The following is a 12,017-nucleotide window of genomic DNA, read 5'->3' as shown; positions in this document are numbered from 1 at the left end:
CTCACTTTCTTGCCGCAGCACAGGTTCATACGACAGAATCACATCATCTTGACTCCCTGATTAAGAGAAATCAGTTAATCAACCGATCAATTGCAGCATCACAATGATGATGATGATGAAGACGCTCTGCTTGAGCTCATTAAAATGCACCTCAGCGGCTAAAGCTAAACAGATCCATAAACTTCACACATATATTGATGATATATTTAATGAAGCAGCATTAAATCTAATAAACTGTGATGGAACGTTGAAAGTGACAACTGTAAATGTTCTGGTTCAGAGGAAAAGTGTCTCATTGAGAGCTTGAGGGCAGTTTTAGGAGCAGAAGCCAGAGAAAGAAAACCCTGATGACGATTCAACCTGTGTGGGGAGGAGCTGAATCAACACTGTTGCACGCTCCAGAATCGGGCACTTCAGGACACAACACACACACACACACACACACACAGAAGCAAAGCACACTCGCCGTGTTCATGCCGGCGCCATGCAAGTAGGTAAAGAAAGGCGTTAAGAGAAGGATGCAATCATCGTTATCAGCAGGCCGCTAATAAACCAGCAAGCTGCATTCACACGAGGAACTCTGGTGGTTCAGGCGTGAGTCGTCTGTGGCGACTGACGCAGTGGTGTCCACCTCTACAGGCCTGACCTCTCGGAACCCAAACCACTAAGCTCAAAACTCAAGGAGATGCCCCACGCAGGCCAGCAAAATAAAACAACAGGACAAAGCTGTCAAATACAGTGATGACGAGGAGGGGGGGGGGGAAAGGATTCTTTATTGCTCAACACGGAAAACAAAAAGAAAAGGTTTCTCTTCAGACCGCTCGCCTGCTGTTCATACCAGACAGACTTTAAACTGACAGACAAATGCAGCATGCAACGTCGCACGGCGAACGCCAAACATCCAAAATGGTTCCTTCGCCAACTTACTGAATGTCTTTGTCCCATACCCTTCATCACCTATCCCCAGGAAGTCCTAATGGGCATCCAGAGAGCACCAGAACAAAGAAAGAGAGGAAGGAAGATAGCCAGAACATAAGCAGAGTATTCCAGGTAAAGCTTTGGGCCTCGTCTGTCTCCGCACTAACGCAGAACAGCCAGCAGGGGGAGACAAACAGCAGGATAAACCGGAACCGTGAGGCTCTCTGCAGGGGAAAAACTGGGTCGTCCAGAACCACCAAGTGGAGAGAAATGAGGGTGAAAATGAACAATTGCTTCTTTCTTTCTAACCGATCGGCATCAAAGTCACAAAAAACGCTAAAAGAGAGAGAGAGAGCGGAAAGGCGACAGGAAGTGATCACGAGAGAAAGCAGGAAATGCCATTTTGGAGTCTCACCCACCCTTCAGCTCTACATGTAATCGACATTGACTCTTTGTTTAGGTGTGTGTCTGAAAGCTTACTTACGCTCTGAATCACTGCCATCCTGCTCACCCTCTCTGTTCTTGTAGAATGGGAACTTTCGTGTAAAGGTGAAATTCTTTTTACGTTTGTCATTAAAAGACTGTGAAGGAAGAAAGAGCACGGGGCAAACGGGTATATTTGTCATGGTCATGCAGACAAAACAACCTTTTGTACAAAGTGAGACATCAAGAAGTGATTTTCTATATAATGGAAGTGACCTGGGTTCTGTTAATCCTGAATTTTGATGACGTTTCGGGTCATTCTGATGCAAAAATAAAGAATTTTGCATGATTTTCAAACTTTCATGCACCACAATAGTGATTCTTGATGTGCCACAGTTGCATTTCAAACAAACGCAAGGTGAGAAATGAGCCCCAGTGGTCATGCTTTGTCGCACATAAGCACACGGCAAAGAAGCATGCAGATGAAATGAGCTGAAGGAAAACCATCAACTGAAAATGGAAACGGGTAAAACAATCTGTGTAGACACTCCAGGAGTGTTCAGACCTTCCGATGTTGTTAGAATCAACGCGTAACTGTAGTCTTTAAAAGCCGATTGTGTGTTCTTTCTATAGAAAGAGATTCTGACAGCATTTTTTCTCATTAAAAACGAGCGGAATTTCCTCCTCTGCTTATTGTAAAACCTCTGTAAAACGAGCGAAGGAAAGTTTTAAGTGAATCAAACGGAATCTTTATGGCACAATATTAACGGACCCTCTCGTGTTCATGTTAGTGCTGCGTCGTCACTTTAAAGCCGATGAATAAACGAATGAAGCTATGAAGCTGCAGTGGGAACAGAAATCACATGTGAAATGTTGGCGTCGTCCAGATTTACAGAGGAGCCGAATGTCATGAACTAGCTGGGCAGTGAATCCTGACGCTAACGGTAACCACAGCATCATCTCGCCCCCGTGCAGCCACTCACCCCTTTAGAGTCCAACGACCCCGGCTTGGCATTGAACTTGACCGTCTTGAGACGTGCGCGCTCTTTCCTTTCCACCCTGTCAGAGCAAAGAGCCATAAAAGCGGATAAAGTCGAGACGCTGAAGGGATTTTCCTCCACGCTAAAGAGGCCGAGGGCCTCCAGAACACGTGTGAAACAACCTCCGGGGGGGGGGGGGGGGAACGCCTTCCTCGGCTACGTACCGTCTCTTACTCGGGATGACACCCATTTCCTCGCTGTCCCCGTGCGGGGTGACACGGCGCGCCTGCCACCACTCATCATCCGAAGCATTGATGACGTGGAGGATGTCTCCATACTTAAAGCTGAGCCCCTGGCTCGGGAGGCCGCTGTCCCTTGACCTCTCGTAATCAAACAGCGCCCTGGGATACCGACACACAACTATTAGAAGCAGCAAAGGTGTCAGATCCTGGGAGAGGGGATCAAAACACCACGTGGAAGACTGGTGGTGGGAGGAGGTGCAGCCTGGACGCTATAAAAGCAGGCGAACCTGACGTAGAGCGACCTCTTCTGATTGGTGCGCAGGGATCCGGAGCCAGAGCTCATGCTGTGGTTCATCATCTGCTCCCGTAAGTCGTGGATTTTGGCCTCAAAACGCCCGTATTCTGCGAGAGACACACACAGACAGATCGTTCGCGCGCCATCACATCCGGGGGGGGCGAGGAGGAAGGCTAACGGTGGGCACCAACACCAGTATTCTCACAAGAGGAAATGACAACGAAAGGAAACGTGCTTGGGGGAGACTCGGAGTGCAGTTTTTAAACACATGGCAACGACCAATAAACCAGCGTTCTGGGTCCATTACTCCCAGTCACACCAGAGGGTCTCAGCAGTGTAGCAGAAGTAACTATTGGTGTGTGATCTGTTATAAACAGCAGGAAACGTGCATTACAGATGGGTACAAACCATACATCCGTTTCCCTTTTGGTCGCCAACGATTTACGGCGAGATAACAAAATCATGTCAAAGCTTCCATCAACAACATCCAATATTATTAACCTATGGAAAGGGCTGCATGCCCTGACCTTTGACCTGGGGAAGCCACTGCTCCACCACATTACTGGACCAATAGTTCAAAATGGCCTCCAAGCAAAGACTGAATCGTTGGAAACAGATGAATTGCTGTTTCAGCAGAGGGGGGGAGAACAGTGGTTTCAAGGGTGCAGAGCCGGGAGTACGGAACAGAAAGGGGAGACCGGGAAGGTTTGGGGAGCCACAGGGGGGGAAGTGCTCTGGTCAACAAAACAGTGGCGACGTTCACGCTGTGGCTGCAAATGAGCTCGGGAATCAAGAGAAGCCACGAGTGCCAGCGGCACCAACCTGGAGCAGGAGTCCGCTGAGGGGAGCAGAGAGCAAGTTCTGATGGGTAAGAGCAGAAAGCGTTAGTCGTTGGCCCTGAAGGTCCTCAGAGGGACCTCAGAGGGACCTCAGAGGGACCCCAGAGGGACCCCAGAGGGACCTCAGAGGGACGTCGGCGGGTCAACAAGGACACAGGAAACCTGTTTGTCTCCATCAAACATCACAGAAGGTGTCAGACCAGTGGCAGAACTGGAGATATTTGGTCCTCCCAGTCAGGGATCTGGACTTTTACATTTCGCAAAACGAGCTCTGAATGAATGAATGAGTGGATGAATGGATGAATCCCATCACAACGGCCTCCGGGTCACTTAAACATTAAGGAATAAAAGCTTTTTTTAGCGCTGTATCAGGACTAGTTCCTATAAATGTCTGGTCCAGTGCATCTTAACTTCAGGTTAAAGGACCTGAAGCAACACGGATGTTCCAACAAAATGGTTTGAACCTCCCCCCCCCCCAAACTGGTGAAACAGGGGGACTTTTTGACTCTGAAGGGTCGAACCTGCCGCCTCCATCGCTGCACGTTGACTGACATCAGACGGCTCATGACGGAGGTGAAGCACAGTTAATGAGCGCTAATTCCTGACGTACCTTCTGGTCTGTACTGAGCTATGATGGTGACCACTTGTCCGGCTCCTTTCAGCGCCACCGCTGCTTGTTCGTGCGTCGCGCCCCGTAGATCAATCCCGTTCACCTGTTGAACAAGAGTCAGCCACCTGTTTAAATGTGTTTTCCACCTGTGGATCATAGCGATCACTAGTTAACACAAGGGACTGAACGTGAGCACCGAGCGCACTAATGACAACGTCTGCGTGTCCACACGCTGGCGTGGGGACAAAGGCAGCTACAGACGGACGCTTTGGTCTTCCTCTCATTTCAGGACATCAGGTTTATCACATGTAAACAAAATGTGGGTAAATCCTAAAACACGACAGAGAATCTTCTGGGTTACGTTGCCTAAATCATGGGAGGTGAGCAGCTTATTACTGACCTGCCCTGAAAATGAATCTAGGCCAGCAGAACCATCACGCGGTCTATTAATATACTGGGAGCGCACTGGCGATTGTCACAGCCGACCAGTATGAAACAGGGAATTCAGCGTGAGACACAGGGAATTGAACCAACACCCACCCAAGCACGGTTTGCTCGGAGGGGTTGTGAGCATTTCTGACCTCAACAGTTCCAGCGCGTAACGAGACGCGGTTGTTTCTGACGTTAAAGCCGGGAGACAAACGGAGACTCGTCCCGGAGCGCCGAGGACGTCCACTCACCGACAGGATCTGGTCGCCGCGCTTCAGCTCCCCGCTCAGGTCGGCCGGGCCTCCCGCCAGGATGAAGGAGACGAAGATCCCCTCGCCGTCCTCGCCGCCCACGATGTTGAAGCCCAGACCGGTGGAGCCTTTGTGGAGCACAACCTTCCTGGGTTCCCTGTACAGACAGTTCAGGTAGTACATCAGCTCGGGGGAGTCGCTGGATCTCAGCATCTTCAGGCTTGGCTGGACGGCGATGAGAGGTGGACGACAACGCTACAATAGGTAGAGAGATGCCTCAACGCTACGCTTCTCAGGCAAGGACGGCGCTCGCGCACTGCCGGGTCTCCACAGGGGGACGGTGCTCTACTTAGATCGCTTGTCCCAAATTCAGCTTCAACGGAGGAGGAAAGCTGTCACATGCTAACACACGTCATGTGCTTTACAGACCCGATCGGCTCGGGCTGATTGTGAGGAACGTCGGCCCGCAACAGCATCAGCACGTGCAGCACAGCTGTTGAGTTTAATCCATCCGAGTGAAACTCCTGCACTCAGAGACTAGAATAAAAGGTAAAAAGCTGAAAAACCAAAGCCGCTCCTCTGGTTACAGGAGCAGCCACGAAAAGGCTGGAAGCATCAGACTGACCTCTGCTGGTGAATATCAACCACAGGAGCAGAAACAAGCAGCTGGAAGCTCTTCAACTATTTTTCCAGAGGGATTTTGAGGGATTTCTGGGGGTTTTTTTTGTATGATAATCAACAGAACTGGGCAGAAATGTCACCATTTCAACTGAAGTAAGTATGTTATATGCCAAATAAATGCAAATTTTATAGCTGGTTTTAAAATGTGAACTCTAACCTACATGCACATGCTTACTGACTTCCATGCACCACTCTGCTGCCATTTCAACCAGACGTGCACACCTTTAAACAGAAGCCACACAGCGTTCCTATTTAAATGACTTCCGATTAAGAGAGTCGAGGACGGCACTGATAAGTTCCTCGGGATCTCCAAACACCAACACGGCACGATCGTCATGGCGATTACGCAGCTTGTCCAGATACCCATGTTTGTTTGTGCTGTACAATGCAGGGCAGCTGCAGAAGGTGGGCCCCTATACCCCCTCCCTGACACCTTTTACACCAAATTTCACCAAATGACCTTGAAGGATTGATACACAGCGATTTTTCACATTTTACAGGAACTTTAGTGAGGTTCATGGGCTCCGACTACATACTGCAAAGGCCTGCAGAGACAGGAGGAATGGAAAGAAAGAGCAGCATGCTACCGCGTGAAAACACCAATCTGCTGCCGGTACAACAGTGAGAAGAGGGCTGTTGTGTTGGGTGACATGCTAACGCAGCATGCATGCATTTATGCCGCGCGGCCGACTCGCTAGCAGTGATCACAGTGGCGGAAAGTACCTGGTGAAATCCGAGTTAGGGAACAGGCTTAAGTGATAGTTAGGGAGGGGGGCAGAGTGGAGGAGGCTTTTGTCACACTCCACTGGGGAATAGTGTCGGGGCGAGTGTGTTTTGTCACATAGTTTGTTCACAGTGCTGTAAACGGGCTCGGGAGGCCTACAGTGGAGTGAGAAACAAGAGCAGAGAGGTTATTGACGAGGAAGAGTGTTGGTGGGAGGAGGTGACACACAGGGAAGAATGAGTAAAATCTCAGACTGAGTGGAGATCGGCGCAGGTCGCCGACGCCATCGTCTCAGTCTGAGCTGCTGCAACTCTATATTTCTAAATTTATCATCAGATGGAAAATCCGATGATCTCATCCGTCTCAGTTAATCGCACCTTCAACAGTTACCGGAAAGAACATCTGATGCTAACAACTCACTCGTAGCGGTGGTTGTTCACCTCCGACATGCAGCATCAGCCCCTCCCCTCCAGGAGTTAGACCCCTTTTGTCTTTCTGTTTGCTCTCTTTAGACACAGCTGGAGGTGCTTTTTGTCGGTCAGGTGGAGGATGACACAGACGTTGGTCCAACGAGATGGTTCTTCCCTTCTCCCAGTCCATGATGTCTTTATTTCTCTGGCAGTGATCTGATTTTTTCTTTTCTTGCTCAGACGTTGAATGAGTTGAATGTGTGTGTAGTTTTTAAACAGGCGCGGCTGGGTCGGGGAACCTTACTTTGAAGGTTCCTGGCCCAGTTCACATGTCACACTGAGCACATGACGGCCCTGAAGCTACAGGTAAGAGTAACACTTTTATGATCCTCCACCTGCCTGACAAAAAGAAACCAGCTCCAGGGGTTAAAACCCCTCATGGGACTGCCCATTTACATCTGAAGGAACCTACTGAAAGGTTTAACATCTTAAACACCACAAAATGATATTTAGTTTCCTTGGACCGAAAGCATTTTAAAGACCGTAGTAGAAAGGTGGGGAAGGGGGGGTTTCAAAGTATCCCATTAAAGCACACTAGCTCTTTATTCTTTGATAGTACGGTGATCTTAAAACTTAACTACAATTACCTTTTTAACTGGTTATCACTCATTTCTCCAAAAAGTCCCTCATAAATGCAGTGACATCACGTAGGAGCATGCTGATACCTCACCTCAGCTGGAAGGGCTCAAACTTGTGGCCGTCTCCATCCTCCAGGGAGGAATTTCTATTTAGAAGGAAAAACTGGTCTTACCGCTGTGAGCAACTGACATCGACACACACGCGTGCGCACTCACTCACGCGCTCTATACGTGTTATGGACTAGTGCACGACTGTCTGGCCTGGATCACAGATAAGACTCTATCTACACCCTTCCTCCCTCATCAAGCTCTGCTTTCTCATTAAATCTCTGAGCTATTTCCATGTGCAATAAATAAATAAATAAAAGATTAAAGATTGTCCACATGTGCCTTCCATCAGTCCAGGTGAATGTATTGGATTTTATGTAATCTTATTAATATGCAGTATATATTTATGGTCTATGTCTGCCTTGTACTGCTTATTTGGGTCATCCTGCCAGGTAATCGATGTATTTATTCATTTCTGGGAACCAAACTGGGGCTGAGCTTGGATTCACCCCTGATTCTTGACTTCTCAGCGTGCGCTCGGACCTCCTAATGAACGAGTCGCCGAGGAGGCGCAGAAACCAGAGAGATTTCGCTGAGTCATTCAAACCGCAACGTGCTAACTGAGGCGGCCTGTCAGACCACATCAGACCAGAACACAGGGGCCACGCAAGGACACATAGGTGTCAGTTAGAATCCGAAGGGGGGGCCAGGCAGGCAGGACTGCGTAGACACATTTTGGACTTTTGGATGCGTCACAGTGCGACATTCAAGATTCAAGAGTACTTTATTGATCCCTTTAGGGGGTGTCCACCAGGGAAATTAGCAGAATGACAGAACATTAAAGATATGAAGAGAATGATGGCGAGAAGAGTGCAGTTATTGTGATTGTAGGTTGGTAATATGACCCATGTGGCCATGATGTCATAAAATGCAGCAAATAGAATCAAAATCTACATGAAGGGTCTGTGGCAGAGCTAATTAAAGTAAGCAATCAAGTGGTTGAGGGTTTATCTTCCTTTAGTAACTGAAAAATACTGATTGATTTAAAACTTCAGTTAAAAACTCCAACAATTCCTTCGGCCGTTTTGGCTTTTATATCTGAGCTTTGCCCCCTTTCAAACAGGCTTAAACAGTTTAAGTAAGAATTCAATTGTAGTTTAGTTTTAGAAGGAGAAAATGCTGTGGTACAGCAGACATGCTCTTTCGCTAAGTATTTTGGAGGCTTCACACTGTAGGAACCCAAAGAACAACAAGCAAAGGCCCACACCTGAGGTTGTAAAATAATCCCAAAGGCTGTTCGGGATTCTAACACACCCAGTAAACCTCTTAACTCCAGTGAGACTGCGGCTCTAATCCCTCAGTGGCCACATGGTTAGCTCCTGGGCAACGCGGCCGCTTCACCGGCGAGTGTCACTGGTTTACACGAGGCTTCCCAGTCTCATATATCAGCCATATTTATTCAGCGTGATGTTGTGCTTGTCACGAGGTCACGTTCTGCTCCTCCCGCAGCACCTTTCCAACCACCCAAAAAATGGGCAGATGGGATCCCAGCTTCTGGGGATACTCCACCAAGAAATGTTTAATCCATACGCCTGGTACGGATGCATAAGGGTACGATATATGATGATATATATGACTTTGAGCACTCAGCTCCTCCATCAATCACAATCATCCTTTGAAATGTTTGATGCTCTATCGAGATTGAATTTACCAGGACGCCAACTCATCGATAGTTAAATCACACACGCGCATATACATTTGTTTAATATATGATCAAATAAAGTTGTTAGAATGCACAACGTAAACAACGCGTCTACCTTATGTTCTAATCGTAGTAAGGAAGAAGGTAATTACCGTAAGAAGGAAAAACCATCCAACCTGTTTATATCCTCTCCCCCAAGTAAGTGCCTAGGGAGGGGGGAGTAACTCCTAGGGGAGATGGGGGGGAGGGCGGTCTTGTAATCTAGCGTGCCGCTGTTGATGGGGGAAGAGATATGATTTTCCATGGCTGGCGAAAAAGCTGTGGAAGAGACAGAGACGGAGTTTAGCTGAAATTTAGCGTCTGTATTCTGCCGCACAAGTTACTTTCAGATGAATCCATCAGGGTTGGAAATGAGAAAAGGCAGTGAAGCGGCACCAAAAGATGAAGACTTACAATGTGCGATATCAGGAGGCCCATAGGGATCCGATAGGTAGACGTTGGTGGGCTTTCCCACCTTCAGGTAGACCACGTCTGACGTGTTCTTCAAAATGGCCACAGCTTCTTCATGAGAGACTTCTTCCAAGCCGTAGTTGTTCACCTGTTCAGCACAGACACAGACGTTCATACAGTTTGGTGTCCTCACAGCCGACCTTAGGTAAATCCTACATGTTGACGGTCTGGGGGGGACTGTTGGGGGGCGGGGGTTATGACAGATGGCGTTCTGGTGAGAACTTTGCAGTAGGAAGGTAATAGAATTAAATGCTGATTAAGCAAGAAGGAGAGCCTCTTCCACAGAGACGTCTCTGTTGCAATGAATTATTGTGGTGTGAAAATTTGACTTGGACTGTCGATGAAACACTTCCAGCCTTTGAATGCTAACATATTCAGGCTAAATACAGACAGAAACAGCAGGTTTTCTTAAGAATTCTCTGAAGAATTTGCTACACTCTCTCATTTTAATCATCTCATGTCCAACTCTGCAGTCCACTAATGAACCCTATAGACACGGGGATTCTGTCTCCCTCTGCTCCTCTTTCCAAAGCTTTACCCACATCCCTTGGAGTCGTGTCAAAGCACATTTGAACTTATCTGACACTGTAAAACAGGGGTCCCCAAACTTTTTCCTGTGAGGGCGACATAACTTTTCCCTTCTCTGAAAAGGGGCCGGGGTCAGTTTGTAACAGAAAAAGTGTGAGGATTGCAGGAGTGCCTAAACATAAAAATTTATTGTTTTCAAGAAGGCACAATCAAATAACCCTCTCTGGTTTCTTCACGTAAAAAAAGTCCATGGAATATAAACTTTCTGTTGTGCCGTGCACAATCTTAACAGGTCCAAGTTCCGCTTAGTTGTCAGAGCAGAATCTCTTACTTAAATGACTCATATGAGCAGTCTCTAAAGTCCAACTTTATTATCAAATACAAATACACATATATGAAAAAAAATCAAAATGCTTTCTGGTATTGTCCAGGGGGCCGGACCAAATGTGGAGGCGGGCCGTATCTGGCCCACGGGCCGTAGTTTGCAAACATACATCTATAAATGGAATAAAGTTCACTTCCACGTAACTCCACTTCGGTCACTATGTTCACAAAGTGTGGGAGAAAACCACACTCATGAAATCTTTGAATAAAACCCTTCTTTTTAAAATACTTGCCATTAGCAGCCGGTCTCCGATCTGGAGCCGACCATCCTTCTGCGCCGCCCCGCCGTCGATGATCTTGGTAACATATATGCTGTTGTCCCCAGGGATGTGCTGGTTCCCAACACCCCCAGCAATACTGAAGCCCAGTCCTGGGTAAAAGGGTAAAAGGATAAAACCCAGCGTGTAAACCTGTGTATGTGCATGTGTGTTTGTGTGTGTGTGGCCCACCTTTTGGTCCCTTGATGAGTTTGATCTCAATGATAGTCTCTAGCATCGGCCTGCGGCGCCGAACATACAGCCGGACAATGGAGCCGGCGACCTTCAGGGCCTCCACTGCTTTACTGTGAGAAACCTCAGACACGTCTGTGTCGTTGACCCGCAGAATACAGTCGTTGACTCTGGAAAACACACGTGAAATTCAACTCTCAATGATCGGTGGCAACTTGGCAACTTTTAGGTCTCCAAGAAATTGCTGTGTGGGGGAGCAATTAGAAAAGAGGACAAGCTTAAATGATTTAAAGTCATTTCAGTCTGGAAAACTGCTGCGAGAGACTTAACAGACTGGTTTTAGTGCAAGTAGAACTCCGAGGCAGGTGAAAGTCTGGTCTACCACTGGTTATTCCTAGTGAGCATGTGGGATCCTGCAAGTTAGTCACCATGATATGAGTGTGGGTGTGAATGGATGACTTGCAATTCAACACATTCTGGGTAATCATGACCATAAAAGTGCTATAAAAACAGACCATTTGCGAGGAGCGAACGTGGCTTCCCTCTGGTGCCAGATGATTCCGTGGTATCTACGTCAAGTTTACAGCATTTGTTGTTGTTGCCTTGCTGACGAGATCCTTTTAAGAGTCTCCCAAAAACAGACTTTGACACCTGGTTTTCTGTCTTGCATTCTGGGTCCGTGTCCGGCTGGATCGCCCATCATAGATCGGTCCGTTGGGGCCGTTGGGGCTCACTAACGATAGCTAACGATGCTTTACGTGACGAATGGAACAAATCTGCTTTTGTCTACAAAGATGACATTTTGGTGTTCTCCAGCAAACCCGGGGAGTACGTTCAACACGGAGGTGCTCCAGTTGCTGGCTGCCTGTCTTCCATCTGTGCCCACAACAAGGCCTCACATCACCCCCCCCCCAGCCAGACTCCTGTGACCTCTGCCTACCCCTCGCGCCCGTGGT

At 47.9% G+C, this 12,017-nt stretch overlaps 1 protein-coding gene across 22 annotated transcripts in view; it reads right to left on the bottom strand.

The window, feature by feature from the left end:
• Positions 1-12,017, bottom strand: part of dlg2 (discs, large homolog 2 (Drosophila)) — a 60,307-nt gene that overhangs the window by 3,180 nt on the left and 45,110 nt on the right. For 9 of the 22 annotated variants that reach the window (XM_029848308.1, XM_029848309.1, XM_029848314.1 and 6 more), the window contains 14 exons: positions 11,062-11,231; positions 10,846-10,982; positions 9,644-9,788; positions 9,343-9,508; positions 7,533-7,586; positions 6,392-6,547; positions 4,988-5,144; positions 4,308-4,410; positions 3,681-3,719; positions 2,851-2,965; positions 2,546-2,722; positions 2,325-2,400; positions 1,403-1,499; positions 6-56 (listed from right to left, as the gene is read on the bottom strand). In XM_029848308.1, coding sequence (XP_029704168.1) covers positions 6-56; positions 1,403-1,499; positions 2,325-2,400; positions 2,546-2,722; positions 2,851-2,965; positions 3,681-3,719; positions 4,308-4,410; positions 4,988-5,144; positions 6,392-6,547; positions 7,533-7,586; positions 9,343-9,508; positions 9,644-9,788; positions 10,846-10,982; positions 11,062-11,231 — 1,643 coding nt within the window. Of the gene's footprint in view, positions 1-5; positions 57-927; positions 1,500-2,324; positions 2,401-2,545; positions 2,723-2,850; positions 2,966-3,680; positions 3,720-4,307; positions 4,411-4,987; positions 5,145-6,391; positions 6,548-7,532; positions 7,587-9,342; positions 9,509-9,643; positions 9,789-10,845; positions 10,983-11,061; positions 11,232-12,017 lie in introns of those variants that run through there. The other 13 variants (XM_029848313.1, XM_029848330.1, XM_029848310.1 and 10 more) reach the window with 12 other exon arrangements.

The sequence above is a fragment of the Takifugu rubripes genome, chromosome 15 (genome assembly GCF_901000725.2).
Source record: "Takifugu rubripes chromosome 15, fTakRub1.2, whole genome shotgun sequence".
Lineage (NCBI taxonomy): Eukaryota > Metazoa > Chordata > Actinopteri > Tetraodontiformes > Tetraodontidae > Takifugu > Takifugu rubripes.
This window is presented reverse-complemented; position numbering and strand designations above follow the sequence as displayed.